The sequence below is a fragment of the Anser cygnoides genome, chromosome 1, assembly GCF_040182565.1.
Source record: "Anser cygnoides isolate HZ-2024a breed goose chromosome 1, Taihu_goose_T2T_genome, whole genome shotgun sequence".
Lineage (NCBI taxonomy): Eukaryota > Metazoa > Chordata > Aves > Anseriformes > Anatidae > Anser > Anser cygnoides.
The window spans coordinates 198,764,838-198,790,031 of NC_089873.1; the positions used below are offsets into that span (position 1 = coordinate 198,764,838).

A 25,194-nucleotide genomic window follows, 5' to 3' on the forward strand; every position below is an offset into this window, starting at 1 on the left:
TTTTAACACAACAACACAACATTGCTTCATTATGCTTTTGTATATTCCTATCAGTAAAAGGCATGGGATTTAATATCACATTTAATGCAACAAAAAATACTGTGAAAGCATCAGACTGTAATACACTGACACTAAACATCTTGTCACACTAAGACTTATCCACCACATAAGAGGAAATGCAAAAATAAGGATAGATGTGGAGGTTATGGTTTATCCAGGTTGATAGTAACAATAGCATCACTGTAATCTTTTTTTTTTTTTTTTTTCAGTAGATACCATAACATTTTTCTGGAGGAAGATTTGTCATCCCAGTTCCAAACTGGTGCTAATCTAAGTACCTGTTCCACAGTTGTCTGTATGATTGATAAGGGCTTGCTAGGAGGTTGAAGCTTTTTAACTAACTTAACTCTAATAAGTTGAGAAAGTATAGTTAGGTAGGTAATTCAATTCTAGTGTGATGGTGATATTAGTGGATGTATTGCTACTTTTATGTGATGAAATATTAATCAATTTCTTGTATACATGATAATATTTTTTTTTCTGATTCTAAATATTTTTCACATTTACCATGGACTCAGTTCTGAATAGACCTAGCACACCAATTACTTCCATGCTAAAATTAAAGCATCTACTGTTCCCTAGTATTTAGTACCCTGCAAGTTCAAGCACCATATTTCACATTTTGTGACTGGTGTGTCATGATGGATGGTAATAGGCACTTCAGAAGGGACAGGCAGAGCAGGCAAGGTGGGGTGGTTGTGCTGTATGTAATGGAGGGGCTGGGTTATATGGAGATTGCAGCTGGCAATGACATGGTTGAGCGCCTCTGGGTAAGGATTAAGGGACAAGTAAATAAAGTAGATGTCATTGTAGGAGTCTACTACAGGTCACCCAGACAGAATGATGACAACAATGAATTAGTCTATCAGGAACTAAGAGATTCCTCTAGATCAGTAGCCCTTGTCCTTATGGGTGACCTCAACTTGCAAGACATGAAAACTGCTTAGTAAGGTCCCCTGGGAAACAGCTTTTGCAGGCATTGTGGTCCCTCGGTGACAGTCAATTTTTAAGTACTACCTCTTAAGAGAACAAGAATAGTCAATTCCAAAATGTCAGAAGTCAAGCAGGTGGGGCAGAAGGTTGGTTGGCTGAAGAGGGATTTTCTTCTAGATTTTAGGTGAAACAACAAAGTGTATGGCCACTGGAAGCGAGGTTGGGTGACATGGGAGGACTACAGGGATGCTGTTTGCCACAGTAGGGAGAAAATTTGTGCAACCAAGGCTCAATTACAGTTGAAACTGGCTAGTACTATCAGGACAATGTATATATATATATATGTATATAAATATGTTATCAGCAAAAGGAGGATCAGAGTAAACATTTGTCTGGTCCTTGATGAGGGTGGTCACCTCACAAATAGGTGAGGATAGACAAGCAAATGCCTTCTTCACCTCTGTTTTCAACACTGATGATGGGCTCTGGGGGTTCCTGAGTTGGAGGACTGTGACTGCAGTAACAATGAACTCACAGCCAACCTCAGCATTGTGTGGTACTTGCTGCTCCACCTGGATGCATGTAAATCTATGGGGCCTGATGGGATTCATCCCAGAGTACTCAAATTGCTGGCTGATATCATCATGAGACCTTTCCCAATTACTCTTGTAGGTACAAGTTGTAGGTACCATTACTCTAGAGGTACCAGTTGACCGAAAGCTGGCAAGCATTGTTCGAATTTTCAAGAAGGGCAAGAAAGAAGACCCACATAATTACAGTCCTGTCAATTTTTAATTCAGTGCCTGGTAAAATTATGGAGAAGATTATTCTGGGAGTTATTGAAAAGCACCTAAAGACAATGCAGTCATTGGTCACAGTCAACATGGTTAAGCTGTTTCACAAGGGGAAAGTCTTGTTTAATGGACTTAAATTCATTTTATGACAAGGTTACCCAGCTAGTTGACCAAGGGAAGCCAGTTGATGTAATATTTGTGGATTTCAGCAGAGCTTTTGATATTGTTTCTCGCGGTATCCTTCTGGAAAATCCAGCATACAGCTAGATAAATACATAATGGGTAAACAACTGGCTGATGGGTTGGGCTCAAAGGGTTATGGTGAATGGAGTGACATCAGGCTGGCAGCCAGTCACTAGTGGGGTTCCCCAGGGCTCCATTTTATGGCCAGTTCTCTTTAATATTTTCATAAATGACTTGGATTCAGAACTTGAAGGTATACTAAGTAAGTTTACAGATGACTCTGAACTGGGAGGAGCTGCTGACTCCGTCAAGGGTAGAGAGGCCTTGCAGTGAGATTTTTACAAATTAGAGGGCTGGACACTAACCAACTGCATGAAGTTTAACAAGAGCAAATGTTGGATTCTGTACCTGGGAAGGGGCAACCCTGGATGTACGTACAGACTGGGGAATGAGAGGCTGAAAAAAAGACAGGAAGAAGGGGACCTGCGGGTTCTGGTCAATGGTAAATTCAATATGAGTCAACAGTGAGTCCTGGCAGCCAAAATGGCCAACCATACCCTGGGGTCCATCAGCTACAGCACTGCTAGCTGGGTGAGGAAAGTGATTGTCCCACTTTGCTCTGCACTGGTGCAGCCTCACCTTGAGCATTGTTTTGAGCACTACAATATAAGGACAAGAAGACAGCGTCCAAAGGAGGGCTACAAAGATGGTGAAAGATCTAGAAGGCAAAACATATGAAGAGTAGCTGAGATCCCTTGGTTTGTTCAGCCTAGAGAAGAGGAGACTAAGAGGAAACCTCATGGCAGCCTGCAGCTTCCTCACAAAGGGAGTGGAGGGGCAGGCACTGATCTCTTCTCTCTGGTGAGCATTGACAAGACCTGAGGAAATGGCATGGAGTTGCAACAGAGGAAGTCAGGTTGGATGTTAAGAAAAGGTCCTTCACTGAGAGGGTGGTTGGGCACTTCCTTTTTCCCAGGAAAGAAATCATGGCAGCAAGCCTTCTGGAGTTCAAGAAGAGTTTGTACAACACATGGTCAGATTTTTGGGTGGTTCTGTGTGGAGCCAGGAGTTGGACCCAATGATCTTTGTGGGTCCCTTCCAACTCAGGATATTCTATGATATCACCATATTAGCATATGATTGCGTATCATGACATAGCCCCAAGTAGGTATAAAAACTGAAATAGTACATTGTTGTTGTTGTTGTTGTTTTAATAGAAAACAAAACAAAAAACAAATAAACAAAAACAACAACAAAACCCACCTCAACTCCCTCCCAAATCTATGCAAACAAGCTGAAGGGTTGCTCATAAAAGCACTTCCTTATGTGCATACTCAAAGAGTTTCTTTTCACAACCACAATTTTTTCAGCTTTTAATGTTCCTGATTGCTTAACATTAAACACACTACAGGATTCTGGCAAGAGTAATTTTTTTTTTAACCTTTTAATTCTTCTTTTTAATTAAGAATTATACAGAGTGTTACATTCAGAAGATAAGTGCTTCCCACCCCATTTCAATCAAACATTGAATCCAGAAATGAGACATTGGGTAGCAGTGTATGTTAGATTTCAGCACTGCAACAAGTCGTTTCTTCTCTTGCTTCACACTGTCCGTGAGAATGGTATTTCTGGATGGGCAGTAGAAGGGTTAAATGTGTTTTGACTTTTCCATTTTACTTGGAACTCTGAGAAGTTGAACATCCCCAAACTCTAGTACTTATCTAGAGCTCTGTCTCCAGGCTTTTGTTCTCAGCTATCAAAGGTGACACAGCTGCATGCTATTTGCTATACTGTCATCAGTTTGGGGCTGGGAAAGGAGAGGGAGAAAGAAGACCGGTAATTGCATAGGCTTATCAATAATAAACACTGGTCATTCATGTGTTCGTCATTCATTTGGCAGAAAAGCAACCTTTTGTATACTGTCTGTTTTGATGAAAGAAGGATGTTGTCAAAAAGGGGGAGGAATAAAAATGAGAAATAGCCCTGGCACTCATTAGTAGTATGCATACTTTATATGGTTTGGTTAATGAGTTCATGAACCTTAGGCTATGAATTTTAATCCTGGCAGCGGCTGTTGGAATTCTGAAGGTCACATATTGAGCAGGTTTGCAATGCATTTTGGATGCTGATAAGTGCAGATGACAGAGACAATTCCTGAAAGCCTCCAAGTAGACAGATGGCAAGAAATTGTCATAATAAAAGACTGGAAGCACCTCAACTTACTGCCAGATGTAGGTCAGAAATAGACAGGACACTTGTGTTTGTTCCACATATGCTGTCTTACTTAAGAGCATTTTTGTAAGTGTCCATTCATGTTGTATTCTAGCAAGCAACTGTTCAGAAAAAGTCATGCTGTTTTTAATTTTGAGCACCATACTGAGGGATAAAAAGAAAAAATTACTAGTCATGGAGTTTTTGCCTGGTAGTGAGAATGTTTTATGTGGAGAGAAATGAATGGTACATAAAGATGAGGTTTAAGGACAAGTGTTAACCCACTTGGCTCTATGAGCAATGACCACTGAGTCTCAGAGATACTGCTTCTGTCTTCCTAGTCCTTGCTACTTTCATTATACCCATAATTTCATTGATGTCATGAGTTATAAAGAAAATGAGTATCTCTTTGACCTGATTAACATGCAGCAGGTGATAACACAGTAGAAGTAGATAAATGGGCAAGGGAATAAAAAGGCATAAGGAATGTATGTCAGATTAAAACAGAATCAGAACTCTATAAATGCCACTCGATCTATTATGTACTCTTTAGCATATATTTAAAATTTGAAGCATCTTGTCACAGGCAGCAATAATTATTAAAAAGGATGACAGGGAGCCCTACTCTCAAGCTGGCCTTTGTCAAGTGTCTTACATCTGCAAATGAAAGCCAATGTCTTACTTTTTCTACTAACTGTGAGTTGATAATCTGAAGTGATCTTATTCTGTTATAAAAACATTTATCCTCTTCCTGAAACACAGAGAGACATCTCCTTTTTTCACATTGCAAATTCAGGGTGGGCTGCTTTAAAACAATGCCTTTCAGCAATATTCAGTTCCAGGTTCTCTGAGAAATCAGTACAAGAAAACCTTGACATCTCTAGCCAAAATAAATAAATAAATATAACAAAATAAAATAAAAATAAAAATAAAAATAAAATAAAATAAAATAAAATAATAAATAACATTTACTATACACATAAAAGCAGATTGCAAAATGATCCTAAGGAATGAGGCCAGTAAAACCCTGAGAACATAATCCCAGTACTGTCATACATAGGACAGTGCAGTCTGAATGATAATGTCATGACTACGCAGCAGGAGCACACAGGCAAACACACTGTCCGGAAGGAAAAACTGTCAATGCCACACTGTGGCATTCTGTGCCCCTGAAAAGTCAATAGACACCTGTTAGCTGTTGTTATTCCAATTTAAATGTCCTGAACATATACCTAAAATTTATAATTATATACAGATAATTCAGTAACTCAGCAATAACTCAAGAAAGCTGACTATTACCAACAAGTTAAATTCTGTCTATCTTGTTTTTAAATTTAAGCTGGCCACCTCTGAACTCACTTCAAGTATTACTCTAAATGAATCAGTTATAAAAGGCCCCTCTGAATTTCAGATTAACAGTCTCTCTTTGGTAACCTATTCTGTTACAGCTGGAGGTCTTTCCCTACAGGAAAACCTCATAAGGAGGAAAAAAGAAAAGCATATTTTATCCCAGCTGTCTCTTCAGAAATGAAGCAGGCCCTAGGCCTAAAATAACATCTCAATTCCTCTTCAGCTCCAATCTGGCTTGAAATGCATTATCTGCCATAAGAAAAGAAGCCACATATTATCAATTTTGAGAGTTTTTTTGCATATGTTAATTATTGACACTTCATAAATGTAAAAATTCTCAGAATGTAAGTGTATAACCATGAGCTGTACTGTTATTTACACTAAAATAATCAAATTTGAATGAGATGTAATTTGGTCCTCAGTCTGGTAGTCAGAAAATATACTTTTTTCTCCACCCACAATTCATTTTGACACAGCTTAAGCACACTTGCAAACATTCATGCATAAGCAAAGCCCAGAATACCTGGGTCAGCGTTAAAATAAAAATAATATAAAAATAGAGTCGACACAAACCAAAGAGGTCATCTTCCTTTTCTTGGATGATTTCCCTCAACACTGCAAAATCAATACAACAATGTAGTACTCTCTTCCAAACACTGCCGATAAGAATGATCCCATGATCTGTGATTTAATGGGTAAGTACTGAATTTTAACATAGCCCAAAACAACAGGAATTGAATGAATTTTATCTTACAGAAGCAGCATCAATATCTTTTGCTCTTTAAGAACAGTGCATTCAGGCATCTAACTTACTAGGCTGCATCAACAGTAGGAACTATTTACTGTTGTAAACATGTTCTAGTGAGTGCTGCAATACAAAAGCAGCTATAAATGCAGAATGATGTAATCAAATATGAAAAGTACAGAAAAAAAATTACCAGGTACAATGACAAGTTAATTAAAATATCTTTGAATCCAATTTATTTATCTTTCAGCTCTTATAGCATTAAATGTTCTAATGAGTGCTTATTACAAATAAAATTATTTAAAAATTATTGTTGTGTATGAGAGAAATATATGTGCTATAACATTTTACAAACAGCAACATGTAAAAATAGGTACTGTAGTTTAAAATGATTTCTTACAGGAGTCTAAATTTACTCCAGTAATATGGAATAAACCTTTAGGAATCCTAAAGAATCACAAAAAAAAAAAAAAAAAAAGTAAAAATAAGAATACAATATATAACTGTCAGGCATAAGTAGCAAATTAACAGATGAGAGTAATAGTCATTTAATTTTAAACATTGTGCTGAATGACTGGAAAGACATTTCAGGACATTAATGTTATTTGAATAAAATACATCTGTAAATACTGACTTTCAGTTTAAGTTCCAAAGTAGTTATATATTTTAATGCTATATTAGAAAAGGTCTCTGCTAATGCTGTAAACCTCTGCAAACTGTTGGTTTAATATGCGTACCTAAGCAGTGGTTGACATAAACAGCTGAAACTTGTTCATGCATTTGCAATTTTAGTATGTGGAAGTGCCATCATATGAAATGTGTTATATAAATTTTTCAAAATGTTATAGTGTTGTATAAATTTAGATAATTCTGTTTGGAGCAAACTCTACTGCTTCTAGATATTCTTTAATTGCATTTGAGTGTAAGAAGATTTCTGTTCTGTGAAAAAAAATGCATACTCAGGTACATTAATATCAATCTAATACCTGCTGCCAGACGTTGACTTCACTCAAAGCTTTCAAAGTTAAAGACGTAACTCATAAGCAGAAATTCTAGATTTGAATTTCTGAAATGTTTCTGAATTTTGCGTAAAAAATTTTGGAAATTGTATCAATAAAAATACAATCTTCAACTTAAGAAAATTAAAAATAAATTTTAATGTGGTTGGTTGTAACACTCTTCTTATAGAATCACCAAAATATAAATATTGCCAAACATGCCTGACAATGCAGGACAAAAGAGAAGAACACTCCCTGTTCAAAAGTGATAATGAAAAATGGTTTAGATAATACAATATAATGAAGCTACATTAGGAAAACCAGATTACATTCGACCATTTTAAATATGCTTCCAACAGACATACATTCAAGGAATATCTATAGGCACTTTACTTTTGTAAATTTGTGTCTCCAATATCACAGTGTTATAACAAACTCAAATATTTCATTTCATTGACTATCGTCAAGCAAGATTTGGTCTTGTAATGACACAAAATGATAAATTTGGGGAGAATTTGAGAAAAGAATAACTTAACTGACAGGGAGAAGAAGGGCCAACATTATGAAAATTATATGGTAAAAAAAGATCAATTGGAGACAATATGCTATCAAATTGAAAAAAATTCCCATATGAGAAGTCTAAATGATTATTTATTAACTCATTTTATTACTAGCAAAGATAAAGCCAACCAAGTTAATGCCATGAGAAAATGAAATACACTTATTACACAGACAAAAATCAGAATGATCAATAAAACATCCACAGTATTAACAAAACAACTTAATAATTAGTTTCTAAAACCTGAACATGGTTAAGAATTCACAAATCCCAATGTGAAGCTTTCTGCACCTGTTAGTCTTTAGGAAAACACTGTGCTAATTAAGCTTATTTATTTATTTATTTATTTACTTATTTTTAATAATAAAGTTAGCATTTACTTTTCAAGTAAGATACTTAGCTTTTGTCTATTTTAATGTCATTCAGGTTTACCTATGAATTAAAGGCAGATGGACAGCATTTTTAAATCTGGTAATATATTTCTTTAACAATTTCACCACTTAGGCAAATAGTTCTAGTAATGATGTTATCATCTCTGGCATGCTTTTACATCTTCCTATGTCTGTTTGCAGTTAAAAATCTTCAAATAATAAGCAGATTTTTCTTGGTTTTGTCTTGATTTACCTGAAAGACTCCCGGTGAGTGACAGAAATAGAAACAGTTTCCATGACAACCACATCATTGGTCACGAAGGTCTTCGGTCCCTCTTTGTGCAACTGTTAGCAGTGTTGATGTTTCTTCATTAAAGCTTAGCCTAGTGAGACAAAGGCAAATCTTTGTTAAGAAAATTAAAAATATCTTGCAATAATATGGTAGGCAATTCAAAAGACAAAGCTGGTCTTAATGCAATTAAAAGTCTAATTCAGAAGAACTCTTTATGTAAAAGGACAGGTCGTCTGACAGATACTTAGAGGGATCTTGTTCCAGTAGTTACCTGTGTTAATAGCTGAAATTTCTGTGGCAGTGCTGTGGATATTATGCATGGTTATCACTCCAAAGCTGTATATTGAAGATTTGAATTTCCAAAACACCAAGCTTAGAACACATATCTTTCACAGCAAACATATTTGAAGTATATAGCTTGGCATGTGTCCTTCTTTTCCTGAAAGCAATATGTTGGTATTTGGTATACCGCATTTTAGAAAGCTCAACACTAAAAAATAATTTTCTCTAAGAAAATTCATGCATTTTTACCACTTGCAAATTGTGTTGAAATAGGTTCCAGTTTCTTCCTGTTTACTCAATATACAAAGAATCTACCAATATATTTGAAACAAACACCTTTTACACAGAACAGATTATTCATACTTATCTCTCTCCACCACTCCTCACATTTTTGTTTCCTATCTGTCCCAGGCTTAGCACATACATCTTTGCACACTGCATCTTTGATCACTGTGTTCTTAGTTATCACTTTGATAATATCAATAACTGCAACAAAAACTCATCCAAAATTTTGAGTTTAAGATGGTTTTGTATGGACATGATTGTATTATTGGTCTTTGACTTGAAAAACATTGTTGCAAACATAAGTTCATTTCCTACACTTAATTAGTTGTATATATTTAGGAAACCTTTGAGATCCTCTTCTTGGAGCTCAAGGAACCTTCAGCCCCTGTTGCCTATGATCCGCAGCTGTAAGAGCAATCCTCAAGAGCAGAACAATGCACTAGGTAACAAAGAAAAGTCTGGCTTTTTTCCCCTATTAAACCAATTTTGGGGACGATAAGATGCCTTCAGATTACAATCAGTTTAATTACATGCCACAGCTCCTGTTAAATAAGCAGAGGCAAATCCCAACACATTTGTTGGGGAAAAAAAGAAAAAAAAAGATAATTTCAAAGTTTAAGAAGTGGTTCCTGCTGTATTGTATCAACTCAGCTGCTCTCTGAGCATCTCCAGTTGTAACATACTTTGGCAGTCCTTCCTCTGTATATAAGGACAAGCGTGTATGCATACGCGTACAGAGAAACACAGTGTGAGAACAAGATGACATCTTCTATTTAGGTGCCAGTAGTTATTCCTGCAACAATCTAAACATGTAACCTGTCAGCTTTCATTTATACAGCACAGCAGGTACAGCTTTCAATACAGATAAAAATTCCCAATTAGGATTTTACTTCCTTCCAGGTAACTCAGACCAGGCAAACAGGATGTACACATTAATAAGAGTTTCTCTGAAAGGGAATATAACAGTCTGCTAGTCAAGTGACTTTACTCATAGTGCCTGTAGCTCATCTAAACCTCCACAGGAAACCTCCTCAATTAATTATTAATATCAGCTGCCTTTGTTTTTCACTTCAGTGATAATCTATTTTTCAGTCACTCTGTTCCTTTGCTTAGTAAATTATCTCTTTCAGCATTCTTTGCTGGCTAGGCCTTTGGGAAATAAGTATTTTCATTAATATTTAATTTTTCCCTTATGGTCATGTCTGTTAAAGAGGGTACAGCTCAACTACCCCTCCACCCACCCCCCAGCTTTATCACTCTTCTTTCTCTTTTACTTGTCTTCACTTATGTTTACTTATCTTTACTTCAGCTGTTTTTATAGTGGTGCAACACAGAAATTACCAAGTTGACTTGGTGATTTCTCTGTTGCATAAACAGGGAAAAATAAAACAAAATTTCCAGCATTAAAGAGTGAGATTGTTATTATCATAAGGTATTACTGTGCCTATGTGATCAGACTTTTAAAAAAATTATATTAAAGGTTATAATTGACAGAGCAGAAACAGCATAAGGAATAGTTTGAGCTGAGCAATGGGAACATCACAATGAAAAATGAATTTATATAAATTTCTCATTGCATTCTTGAAACAATGAGTTTAAGTTCCAGGGGAAAAAAAAAAAAAAAAAAAAGAGGATATTTATTTTTAATGAAAGTTTCGTTAAAGACAACAGAGTTATGACAACTTGCACCAAATAAGGAGCGAAGGAAAACAGCTATAACAACTTTTATGTGACATCTCGACATCTCTTAACTGTGACCTACATAACCTGACCCAATCAATGTAAAACCTCAGTCCTCTTCCACAGGGATATTAATATGTTGAAGCAGAGTGTAATGACAGGGAGATGCTGTGAACTAAGTCATGAATGTTGGACACTGACAATCCTATTAAGATATTTGTTGTATTAGTATGTTGGTTTATCTCAGTAGAATTGTCACCAAAACAAGCAAAGAGAAAATATGCCATTTTGCAGCTCTTTAAAATCTACCAACCTAGAAATCTTGCTTATTATCATAAAGAAAAAAATATTAAATCTTTATCTTTTATATATCTTGGCCCTCTGGGTTAAATGTTTAACTGGCCGTACAGACAAAACGAGTGCAGAGCAATATGGTAGGGATATTGTACATCAAAGAGTTGAGGAACACAGTTCACAGAGTCTGACAAAGACTTTGATACTGCCTATGGGGCCACTGCTCTGCTTGTGGGCTAAACACAAATGTGTTTAGCCAAGAAGGCCAATAGCATCCTGGCTTGTATCAGGCATAGTGTAGCCAGCAGTACCAGGGAGGTGATCACCCCCTTGTACTCTGCTCTGGCGAGGCCGCACCTCAAACACTGTGTTCAGTTTTGGGCTTCTCACTAGAAGAAGGACATGGAGGCCCTGGAGCATGTCTAGAGAAGGGCTACAAAGCTGGTGAAGGGCCTGGAACACAAGTCCTATGAGGAGTGGCTGAGGGAACTGAGGTTGTTTAGTCTGGATAAGAGGAGGCTCAGGGGAGACCTTATTGCTCTCTACAACTATCTGAAAGGAAATGGTGGGGAGCTCGAGGTCAGCCTCTTCTCACAGATAACCAGTGATAGGACTAGAGGGAATGGTCTCACATTATGCCAGGGGAAGTTCAGGTTGGAAATTAGGAGACATTTCTTCTCAGAAGGAGTAGCAGGCATTGGAATGGGTTGCCCAGGGAAGTGGTGGAGTCACTGTCCCTGGGGGTGTTTAAGGAAAGTTTGGACCTGGATCTTAGGGACATGATTTAGTGGGTGATATTAGTGGTAGGGGGATGGTTGGACCAGATTCTTGGAGGTCTTTTCCAACCCTAATAATTCTATGATTCTATGAAATAATATGTTAAGGTGCATGAAAATACTATATAAGAAATGCTGGCATATATTCTAATCTGTAATGGAGAATTTAGGAATGGTTATAGTCCAGGCTTCTCTACTGTCAATGGCTGTCATCTGATTTTTGGATGACTCTGGCTTTTAGATAGTCCTGGGTGATTGAAGAATTCTTTTACTCAAAGGACCAAACAAAAAGACCAAAGCTGCACTAAACATGTTATGAAGAGTATCTGCTTTCTAAAAAAAAAAAAAATATTTAAAATTAAAAAGAAAGTGTCATTGCTTTATAAGTAGTTAATGAATATTCCCTTAAGTCTTGGAAGGAAGTGGTTGTTTTTTAAACTAGCTCATTCTTTAGGTCACTTGAGGACATATAGACAAAAAGTTTTGAAATCTCATTAATTTTCTTAATTTATTTTATTTTTTTAAATATTTTTTTTATTTTTATTTTTTTTGAATATTTTTTATTTTTTTAATTTATTTTTATTAATTTTCTTAATTTATTTTTATTTTTTCCTAGTCCTGGCTATCTCCAGCCCAAGATGAGAAATCTTTTAAAACAAGCTTTTGCTTTTTAACCCTAACAAAACAGAGCAAAATATACCGTCACTTAGTACTGGAAAATAGTACAGCTAAAGATGCCACTAAAAAGAACTTTAAAATATTTCAACTGAACAGTACCTTTTTTTTTTTTTTTTTTTTCTTCCACAAATATAAATTTAGAACTCACAAAAATCCAGCTGTTTGGAACAGTTTGTTGGGTTCATTAGTAATTAAGTGCAATGAAAGAAAATGAAGTTGTCCAGAACCTATTAATTTCTATAATTTTCTTTTGCAACATAGCATGATTTAAGCAAGCTCTACAGTCTTCTTTTTTTTTTTTTTTTTTTTTTTAAATAAGGATGGAATGTGTAGCATTTATTGAGCTTTCTTATTGTCCTGTTCTTCATGAAATATGCATATATATGAATTTTCCCTGGTGGCAAGTTGTAAAAATCAGTGATCTAAAATAAAGTTGATGCATATAATGTGTAGCAAGTAATTTGTCTAACAAATTTAAGTTCTTGTTATAGACAAAAAATTAGCAGATGTGATTTTTAATTTCCAAGAACCTATCCATAGTTCTTTATTTTCCCCAGAATTTCAGTCAAATTACTTTGCAATTTGTCTTAATTCTGTGTGCTGAATGCAGATAATTTATTAGAACATTCAGTATATTTTAATGAATTGTTTTTGCTAGTAGTGAAAGGGTGGATATTGTTTCATGATTCTGAGTCCAAAATGAACATGAGTACTAATGCAATGGTGTCAACACTAATGTGCAAGAAGCCTGAACTAGATTTAGTAAAATCATACTCTTTTACTACTAATAGCACCTACTATCATTAATATTTGTTTTCTGGCAGTTAGAGTAAATGTATATGGAACTATGATGATTTGTCCCTTTTTAAATTAAAATAGTTAAGAAGTGAAGCTTTTAGCATAGATACCGTGATATTGATATTAAAGTCCTTTCTTCTATTATCGCTACCTCATTTTCCTTTTCCATAATATGCATATTTATCAGTTTATCTGTACCAACATGAAAGAGATAATTACTTGAATCCACACCCTCTCGCAAAGGAAGTCTTTCTCTACAGTGACTACACTGCTCAGTGGAAAAGATATGACATTGAAAAAAAAAAAAAAAGAAAAAAGAAAAGAAAGGTTTGCTATGTAATAATTATTGTTCCTGTACTAATATATATTAGAGGAAAACTCGTCACTGACACTTCAAAGTATTTAACTTTCCCTTTCCTTTATAAAAAAGAAACATATTCACAGATAATGAAGAAATATCCAGCGATAAGCAATTCTTATGTTTTACATGAACTTAGAAGAGAAGAAACTGAACAGAATAAGAAATTAAGCTATTGCCACCCACGTTTGAACTGGAAAGAAAAAATAACATATCCTGGAAAGAACAGATATTCTTGGATGATTCAGGTTGTAATTTTAGGCAATATTTTTCTACACATTTGGAGATTCCCTAAAATACAACTAGACTGCTAATATGATTCCTCAAGGTGGCAAAACCTGCAATAAATGTCAGTATCACTGACTAGGCTTTCTATAAAAGGCTCATTATACTCTTGGAAAAAGTCTGAGATCTAACTGAAGATCCACCTTTCAAATCACTGAAATAAAGCCTTGTAATCAACACTGAAGCCTCTGTCCCTCCCTGAACAACCTTTACTTCAATAAGGACTTAGAAGACGTGAATTGAATTGAATTGGCACAGTCAGCAGTTCAGCCAGTCTTCCTTGCTCCCATGCACGTCAGGCCTAGTAACACACAGTCCATGGAGAATTGAAGGCTTTAGAAAACCAAGGGCTCAGATGTTACAAAGTTCATCATGAATAGTGGAGATAGTTTAGCTGGAAATTTTTACAAAAAATTTGCCTGCTAGAGTTCCCTGATGGTATATTTACATATAAAGTTAACTACTAGACCATGATTATGACAGACATTGGTTACACAGAATATAAATAACCTCTATTGAGTTCATGTTCCCACTTGCTTTCAATAAAAAATTAATTTGTTCAGTCCAGAGACTTTTCGACAATGCTGTTTATAAAATTGTTTAAATGTAATAAAATTATATTAAGTTAATATTTCATAAAAAGTCATACCATAAACGCATTTACAATGAAATGTCAATGGATTTTTGTATACAACAAATGGAAGTGGAATGATGTTAAGCTAATGTAAACAGCAAGGCGTCTTTCAGGATTGATTATAACCACTAGAGAAGATCATCTATTTTCAAGGTTTAATAATAGTTTAACCTATTGTAAAGGAAATTTAATAAAGCACAAGTTTTCATAGTTTCATAAAACAACTTCTGCGTTCTTTTATGAACACTTAATTTACTGCTAACAATATTAAAAGTTTATTCTGAAGCAGAACCTTTTCTTGTCAGGTTCCTCTTGGCATGCAACTAGGACTTTCACTATCTAAATTAATATTTTATAGGGTTTTTTACTCATGATGCTAATATAGCTTTTAAAGAAACCAATCAAATTCTAGGAATAAACATAGAATGCTACTGTGCAAAAGAAGAAAATTGGTTATTTTTGAAATGTGGATCAATCACAACTTCTATAGTAGTCAATGAACATCTGGACTACTGTGCTGAAAAAACAAAACAATATTTGATTGGAAGTGCTGAAAAAAATCTCAAAATGTCTCAGTCCAAGAAGCTGTGAATTATTCAGATGAAGGAAATCTGTTTTAAAAACTCTGCACAGTACCCACAAAATAAGAAATTAATATCATATTAAACTTTTATTACTTCCTAGTATTTGAATATATTTGCACGTACATATTTTAAAATTAGTTTTTTGAATATGAAATACAGAGTGTCTCCCTCTCCAACACATATATATCAAGCTGTTGACAAAAGGAAATGTTAACATTTTTGCCAAATGACTGCATTTTTATTGTGTCTAATATTACTTTTTTATGAAATAAATCATTAATAAGCATGGTGGAGATGAACAAAAACATTGACCAAGAAAGCTTGTTTAATGTTGAATTATTTCAGGGATCATCCAGTGTTAGCTGTCAGAGGAGCTAGATCTTCTTTGGGGTTCTTATTGTAAATTAGACATAAAATGTCATCAGTGTCCTCAGGGGGAAATGACGATTGCAGAAATAGTTCACAGCTTCTCTAAGCTAACACTAGTGAGGTACTGCTATTTGATTGCATTTGCTTGAATATAGCATGAAAAGATTTGGGTACAGCTCAGGCAAGTGGAGTGGCTCAGGATAAACCTTTACGTACTGGATGCGTACAACCTTACAGCACTGTGCTGCTCACAGTATGTCATGTACATATTTTAGGGTGAATAAATACCTCTTAGATGAGACCTTCTGAGAAGGACAGCAGTGGAATTAATTATTTGGGATTTTTCGACCCATTTCTCAAACAGAATGACATTTTCTAAATTTCAGCTCACATGTCAGAGAACAAGCAGCAGCTGCAGATAGAGCAATATAAAAAGCCTTGCTGCTGCTTTTGCTTGAGTATGCGAATGAGCACTGCAACACAAATTGACTTAATCAGAGTGATTTTTTAGTTTATCAGAAGCTGTAGTAGGAGTAACATAGATTAGTTCACAACTAGCACTGTTAAGTTCTCTGGTTATCTGTAGAAATTTTATTAATGGTTGTTTCTTAAAGTCCCATGAGAATTTATGACGCTCTCATTAATATGAGGATTTATGACGCTCTCATTAGTATTTGTTTTCAGCTGCACTAATATTAATAACATCTAAGTACTAGGAACATAAGAGTAAAGATGAAAACTATAAGTAATTCGACACTTCAGAATTTAGTTATACAAGCTCTCTTCTTAGTCGGTAAAGGGAAATAGGTGAGCTAAAGGAAAATGCGTTCAAACCATTTTCAGAAGCTATTTTGGCGTGCAATGAACAACTTCATTTTGTGCTAACTGTGATTTTAACCTGATTGATGCAGAAGTGTAGTCAGCTACTTTAAATTCTTCAGTTAACTTTCAGACAGTTAAACTGGTTGATGTCAGTCTTCTCTTGTTTGTTCAAACCAGGATGAAAGTTTCCACAAAACCTAAGAAATCGAACTGGTCATTTCAATGAATTAGCCTTCCTTTATAATGGATAATCTTCAGTATTTTGCTTTAATTATTCAGGAAATGTATTTAAACGATTTTATTAAATCCCACATATGAACTCAGAGGAGTTTGAGGATGAACAGATAAAATTGTGTTCATGACCTGACCTCACCCTGCATTTTTTGTGATGGACTTGATTTCTTTACTACCTAAAATTTCAGGAAAAAAATAAAAAATAAATAAAATAAAATAATCTTATGCTACTCTTTTCAGACCTACTTGTTTACTTTTCAGTTCCATTGGGAGATCATAACATGTGCCAGAGTAATCACATCTGCAAATTGTCTTTTCTCTGCCAAGAGGAGGGATTAGTGACAAGGATGGGACCAGCATGACACTGCTGTTGTTTTGTTTCTCAGCTGTACTCAGCAGATCTACCTCTAATGCGTAAGAGGAGTAGCTCATCTTGGCCTCTGTTCTGCAGCAGCTAACTAGCGCCAAGAGTGAAGATGACTGCAGTTAAATAAATATCCTTGACTGCCACTTGCATCTGGTATTATATCAACCTGTATAAATAAGCACAGCTTAAGCCTTCTACTTAATATGACTGCCAGATTAATGATATTTTGCATTTTAATAATGCAAAACAATGTCACAACTCAGTTCTCTACAAGGATATAAAAACCTGCAGATTTTTGCATGTATAATATGCCCTGGAGTAGTGGTCAAAATCCTTCTGTGGGCCTGTAAATCCAGTTCATTTTTATCCTTACTTCCACAGAAATAATCTCTGGCATAACAGGGTGTATTGTGTACTGGGGTGTTCAATACTGTGTGTGAAAATGATTAATACATTTTCTGTGCCTAAGAAGTGAAATCCTATTCACTTTATCAATCACGTACCTGCAGGGCAGATTCCCGAATGCGTGTAAAGGAAAAAGTGAGATCCTTTAATACCCTACTTACCTTCTGTATATGGGCCTAACATGATACTGCCAGCCTGTCAGGACACTGATACAAAAAGATGTAGGTTACATACAGTGAGTGGAAGTCTGTTTCATGCATGGAGAGGATGGGAGATACAAAGAGCAGTTTGCATATGAAAAGATTATGTGTGATTGATCAGTTAGTGTGTATATGTCTCTCTCCTTGTCAATCCCCAAATTGGAAAAAACACAGTATTATATAGAAAACTTGTCTCTACTTTTTGTGAGGTCCAAGTCAGTATCTGTGTTAGCCACTGTGGTGAATTTCACATGAGCTCAGTCCTCAAGTTTAGTTAATGAGAATGATTTGATGAGTCACCATCCCTGGAGTTATTTAAAAGACGTTTAGACATAGAGCTTAGTGATAGGGTTTAGTGGAGGACTTGTTAGTGTTAGGTCAGGCGTTGGACTAGGTGATCTTGGAGGTCTCTTCCAACCTAAATGATTCTGTGATTCTGTGATTTTGACATATGAAGTCAAAATTTATTGAAATATTTTATTTTACTTTATTTCAACATAAGATGTATAATTAAAGAAATAACTTAAAAAATATACAAAATGATCCATCTAAGGAAAATATTATTTTGCTTTAAAGATGTGGGGACTTTCTGTCATATTTTGTCATTTTTTGAGAAAGAAGAAAGCAAGTGTTCTACAAGTTGAGGTGATCTGTAGATACAGATCCCTTTGATAAGTGTACATCTCCATTTTACAATGATTTTGCATAAGCTTTTTTTTTATACATATGCATAAGTTGTTACTGCATATGTATTCAGATGAGATGATTCTCTGCAAAAATGAAACAGGTCAAAAGGGTTACATCTTCAAGATACGATAAAAGTTTCTTAAGCTTAAAAGCTACAAGTCATTTTAGACACTTTTGAAACAAATCTTAACACTGAGTGTATTTTAGAAATATATATATAGTTCAATCTCAAACTATTCAAATGAATAACAAAAAAAAATAAAATATTATTTGTTTTATTTAGATGGTTGGGCTAGATGATCCCCTTATTTTTAATAGTTGTTTCTAGTATTAGAAATGCAAACCTAGTTAGTGCAATAAGATCTCAGAAAGAAACAATTTATTTAATTAACAGTAAAAATTAATAATAGAGCTATGGATATATATATTATTTATATTCCATATAGAGATATGAAATTTGGAAATGCATCTTTGAAAATAAAATTAGTTTGCAAATGAGACTTGAAGCACTTAGCTGTTGTTCTGAAACAGTTATGGTGGTTTAAATGCTAATAATTTTTTTCTTAGCTTTTTTCCACTTGAAACACTGTAATATATTTTAAACTGCCATACTGAAGAGTATTAATGATGCAACAAATTGACTGGTGCTACAGTGATGTATCTTTTTTTTTTTTAATGAGCATATTTATTTGTACATGTTTCTTAAATTTCTAATTACAACCAGCACTAAAACCATCTAGATATTTAAGGATACATTTTTATATTTAAACATACCTCATTATTATTACTTATCTGGCAGATAGTTCACTAAGATATAATGGTAGGATATTAAAGTGGATTAGAAATCTCATTATTAAAACACAAGCTTGTCTGAATAAAGAGGGGAAAAAAATAAAGTACTCTAAATGGAATAAGCACCTCTTCATTTTCTTTCACAAATCTCATTTTATTATGAGCTAAATGTCAGAGACATAAAGACATAACTGGTGGCATGATCCCATCAGGGAGGTTTGTATCTGTTATCATACTGTATTTAACATTATTTTCCCAAAGATTTTAAATAAAGCCAGTGAACTTTACTAAGGGCTCAAATTTCAACCAAGTGTGTTTTAAGTCTATCTGGAGATGGATTGTTTATTTTTAAAGAGTAAGATATGACTGCAGTCAAATTATATCTCTTCCTGTATTTTAAATCAGTATTAGGGCAGACACCAATTATGAAACTATGCTGTCAGGTTACCCCTCTAAGGGCAGTAACACACTTCATGTTTTCAGTGGCAAATTGAATTTGACATTTAATTTGAAGCCTGGGATACCATAATGTAAAACCTCCTGCAGTATTAGTGATAAAGTAGGAAGGCTGACAACCTGGCTGCCTCTTTTAAATAGTCCACTCCATATTACCACCGCCTTCATTTTTTTTCTATCTGGATTTTTTACCTGATCATTAAAGGAAAATTAAAGTGTTTAGAATGACAGTTGATCACAACTAGAGTATTGCAGGTTCCTTTATCTGTGCAAATAAATGATCTACTATAATTTTCATCCATAATGTGTTATCCAGGCATCCTGTCATTTCTGAGTTTAGATTATATATAACTTATCTAGATATAGATATAGATATAACTTCTAGCAGCAGCCTAAATTTGAAAGACCTCATTATAATACAGTAAAAGACAAATAAAAAAAAATGTATAAGTACATAAACAAGAAAAGGAGGACTAAGGAGAATCTCCATCCTTTATTGACTGTAGGGAGAAACATAGTGACAAAAGATGAGGAAAGGGCTGAAGTACTTAGTGCCTTTTTGCCTCAATTTTTATTAGTAAGACTACTTCTTCTCAAGGTACCCATCCACACAAGCATACTGAAGGAGCTGGTGGAAGTGCTTGCCAACCAACTTTCAATAATTTACCAGTATTCTTGGTTAAGTGTAATGTCCCAGCTGATTGGAGGTTCATGAATGTGATGTCCAACTACAAGAAGAGCAAGAAGGAGGACCTAGGGAATTCCAGGCCTGCCAGTCTGCCTTGGGTGCCAGGAAAGGTCACAGAACAGATAATTTTGACTGCATGACATGTACAGAACAACCAGGTGATCAGATCCAATCAGCATGGGTTTATGAAAGGCAGGTCCTGCTTGACTAAACTGATCTCCTCCTGCTTAGCAAACAAGGGAAAAGCTGTGGATGTTGTTCACCCGAACTTTAGAAAAGCATTTGAAGCCATTTCCCACAGCATTCTCCTGGCTGCTCATGGCTTGGATGGATGCACTGGGTAAAAATCTTTCTGGATGGCAGGGCCATAAAAGTTGTGAATGGAGATAAATCCTGTTAGCAGCTGGTCTGCAGTGGTGTTCTCCAGGGCTCAGTATAGGGGAGAGTTTTATTTAACATTTTTATCAACAATCTGTATGAGGGATTGAGTGCATCCTAACTAAATTTGCAGGCATCACCAAGCAGGGTGACAGTGTTGACCAGTTTGAAGGGAGGAAGTATAATCAAGTCCACAAAATCAAGTATATATAATCAAGTATACACGAGTATAATCAAGACCAAGTATTTGAGTGGGATTATGCAACCCACACAACACATTCATACCTAATTCAGTGTAAAGATAATTCTGCAGAAACTGACACTATGTGATCTGCTGGACAGCTTGCAAAGACCAAGTTATTTAACTTTTTCTTTCTACCAGTTCTGTACTCTGTGTCAAGTGGCTGTAATGCTTTTAGTATTATTTTTGTATTGTTGACATCCTAAAATGAAGTTTACTGTCATGAAAACAACTTCAGTATTCCCTATAGAGTACCGACATTTCCCTAATTATACCAGGAAGTTGTCACACTTCTGTCAGGAGAACTAGAAATTTTTGCTCATATGCTGGTTTTGTTTCTGAGATAAATTATTCTGAAAGATGTTTTATGGGGAGAGGGTATCCTTCTTAACCAATAGTCATGAAGAAATGCAACGTCATTGATTGCACTAATAGCATTTACTTCCATTGATCTTGCCCGGTTCTTTTTATGTCTATCAGAACTTGTCTTGCAAAATTTGTTATTTTTTCTTTATATGGTTATAAGTTTTTTCAATGACAGAGGACAATTACTTTCATTCTTCTTATTATTTTTTTAATTAATTTCTCTTGCCATTCAGGAAACCAGAGAGACAGAATTTAGAAACAAGAACACAAAGAATACATGGCTTAAAGTTTTCAACATTTTCTTTGCTGTACAAGAAACTCCACTTTGGAAAATTCATGCTGTCCATAAAATACAAACTAGGAACAGCAATTCAGCAAAATGCTAGGAAATATAATGAAGGAACTATGCACTTTTTGTCACTATCGTGCTGAAATTCTGCTATTGCATCAGGCAAAAATCAGCCAGTTAAATACAAGCCTGGGGCTACTCAATATTCTGGTACATGCTGGACAAGTGCTGGTAAATCCTACTAATTACTCAGTGTAGGCTGTATCAGGATATAGTTTGCAGTCACTTGTTTGACAGGGAGTGAAGTGTCCAGCTCATCACTGCCCCTACTTAAGATGATTTTCTGCGTTTCTAGAAGATTTGTGGCATGATGCCTGCTTTCATTAAAAGTTTAGCTATTCTCTTGCCAGAAATGGAAACCCATAATGTCCCCATCAGTGGCTACAAGAAACTGTGGTGGAACTGATGCAGGGGAGTGAATGTGTTTCTCTTCCTTCTCTGGCAATTACTTGGAATCATAAGTGTTTTACAATTCAATTTCTAACCTCTGCTGCCAAACCAGAATAGCAGGATGGCTAATAGCCAGAGTGACACTTACATCTGAGAATGAATACTGTCTCAGGACACCTTGTCACCTTTCTACCCTTTGCTAGAGGTTTCATGCAAAGCAGCAGAGGGAGAGAATATGCCAAGAGGACACAGGGTTTCAGGGTTATGTAAAATAAAATGTGATGCTATCCTTTCTATTTTTCTCATCTTGGATGTTCCCTGAGATTCTAGTTATATTAATTTATCAACACAAAATAGACAATTTATCTATACAATATTTATTGTGACAGGTCCCACCATAAAAATATATAAGAACAATTGGAAAGAGAAAGAGCCTACAGTTTAATACATGTTTTGTCACCAGAAAAGGGAGGGAGACCTGTTGTAAACATAGCTCCTGGAAGGAAACATAAACAAACGTTGAATTTTGAGCTATTCCACCGCTGTTGAACCACAGACAAGAGCTTTCACAAATGCCGTACACAGACAACGGTATCTGTGGATACATCTACTAAACACTTGCCATCACAGGGATTTGAATGCCCGCAACAGCAGAGGACAGGAGTTGTGCATGTACCCTGGGAAACCTAACACTGCTGCATTAACTCCCTCAGCAGAAGTGCAGATCATACAATCTCAGAGTGGGGCTGATTTTTAACTTTAGAAAATTCACTGTGTGGGGGTCTGTACCTCAAATTGACATCATATTACATTCTATATCAGAAGGATAAGACAAATAATTTAGGTACTGCACTCTTGCATCAATATTCTGGATTTTACAATCCAGTTGTGAGAATGAACCTGAGCAACCCCTAAAATCATCAAAAGTTCTTGACTAGCTGACTTGCATAATTAGCACTGCAGAAGTGCACTCAGCACATGCCTTAATGTATTATATTTTAACTGAACACCTCTAATATGACAATTTCATTAAAAACATCGCTTTCTCTTTGAAGAATTAAAAACATCTCTATGGATTTTCTTCAAGCTATACATACATTTCTCTAAGCAGAAGTTCCAGAAGCTACTGTCCATGGTCTGTTTAAAAACTAATGAAAATTATGACGTGAAACAAAACAAAACAAAAAACTGCTCAGCAGCCTTAAAGAGGAAACAGCAGCAAAAAATTAAAGTGAGTTGAATCTTCACTTGGAAATAGCTTCTCAAACTAGCTATTTACTATTATCACAACTTGGTACAGGTAAAACATTAGAAAATACATTTCTTGAAATGCTGTCTTAAATGGTGAACTTTCCAAATTGAAAGTGAAATTCCATATTTTTGCAGTTACTGTGATAATGCATGTGAAACACAATTTTTTATTATTTTTTTAATCAAAGATTGAGTAGATAGAGATCTGATTATATTACTTTAATGGAGATCATTAAAAAAAAGTCTAGGAAATAATAAAAAAAGAGTAACATATAAAGTTATAACAACACCAATTTGTAATAGGCCCCTGACACGAATTGATATTTGACCTGTGAATGAAGAAGATATGAGCTGGGAAACTGGACAAATCAACATCTCAGTCTAAGAAAAATAAGCTGTTATATCAGGGCTTTCTGGAGGAATTTAATTGCCTTCATTATGCTGATTATTAAGGCAGAGAACTAAACAGCCATCTTTATAACATTATAGAAATTAAATAGGTCTTCAAGAAAGTCAGAACAGATTAATTAACTTTTCATGTACCAACATTTGTCTGAAAAGAGATGCAAGAAGACTGGAAAATATTTCTTTTCCCTTCCAGAAAAAAAAAAAAAAAAAGTGTAACAAAATTATCAGCACTGTACAGGATATAGCCTTTTCATTTTTAAAATCTGTTTGAATATGCTATCCTAAACAAGCAAAGTTACAGGCACAGGAGTGTAATTCAGAAATAATGATAATAACAACAACAACAACAAAAAATCAAAATCAAAATCAAAAATTATAGTGCATTTTCATGAACTTTTTTTAAACTATCAAGATTCAGTCACTTAAAATCGTCATAACTATATGCAAATTATAATGGCAGAGTTCACATCTGAGAATTTTCTGACTGGCAGCAAGGTCCATTACAATGGAGAGATCCCACCTTTTCAAAGTAATATGCATAAAAGTGTTTAACATTACTTTTTATGAAACAAATGTACATGGTGAAGCTCTAGGAAATATGAATGCACAGGACAACATTCTGCGCAAAGGAGAATCCATGCACTCAATAAATTAAAAGAGGTACAAGACAGAATATGCTCTAACCAATGGTGGTTGCTTGTTTTTGCTTGTTGTTGCTGTTGTTGTTGTTTTCCGTAAGGAATGGACAATATTGTCAAAGAGGCTTAGGGGAGACCTTACTGTGCTCTACAATTACCATGAAGAAGGCTATAGGGACATGGGGATTGGTCTCTTCTCCCAAGCACCAAGTGATAAGACAAGGAAACAGCCTTAAGTTTCACCAGGAGAGGTTTAGGTTGGATATTAGGAAAAAAAATCTTCACTTAAAGGTTGTGGAGTACAGAAACAGGTTGCCCAGGGAAGTGGTTGAGTCACCATCCCTGGAGATGTTCAAAAAATGTCTAAACGATGTTTTAATATGGGACTTGGCAGTGCTAGGTTAAAGGTTGGACTAGATGGTCTTAGAGGTCTTTTCCAACCTAAATGATTCTATGATTGTGAGAATGGGATAAATATTATTTAAGACGGAAAGGAAAGCCAAGTAGACAGTTTAGATAAATAATATATATTTTCATTTAAAGATAATTTAACTATTATCTGTAGATTCTTTGAATATTATACAGATGACATGGATATATTACTGGCAAATAGCAAGACAGCACACTGATAGTACGTTTGTAAATTTACCTGAAAAATGGAAGGAAGGAAGGAAGGAAGGAAGGAAGGAAGGAAGGAAGGAAGGAAGGAAGGAAGGAAGGAAGGAAGGAAGGAAGGAAGGAAGGAAGGAAGGAAGGAAGGAAGGAAGGAAGGAAGGAAGGAAGGAAGGAAGGAAGGAAGGAAGGAAGGAAGGAAGGAAGGAAGGAAGGAAGGAAGGAAGGAAGGAAGGTCATCAAGCTGAATGACTTTCATGAAAGTCTGTACAAACAGACAAAACCCACCAAAATTGAAAGCAATGAACAGTGAATAGTAATCCACTACAGATAGCAGTCATCAGAAAAAAGCAAGGAATATTTTCATGTTTAGCTCAATGGTGTGTTTTTA

At 35.2% G+C, this 25,194-nt stretch overlaps 1 protein-coding gene across 4 annotated transcripts in view; it reads right to left on the bottom strand.

Annotated features, from left to right (window-relative positions):
• Nucleotides 1-25,194, bottom strand: part of CNTN5 (contactin 5) — a 682,193-nt gene that overhangs the window by 380,614 nt on the left and 276,385 nt on the right. For 3 of the 4 annotated variants that reach the window (XM_066989851.1, XM_066989852.1, XM_066989850.1), the window contains one exon: nt 8,458-8,587. In XM_066989851.1, coding sequence (XP_066845952.1) covers nt 8,458-8,515 — 58 coding nt within the window. In that variant the 5' untranslated portion in view covers nt 8,516-8,587. Of the gene's footprint in view, nt 1-8,457; nt 8,588-8,767; nt 10,479-25,194 lie in introns of those variants that run through there. The other variant, XM_066989853.1, reaches the window with a different exon arrangement.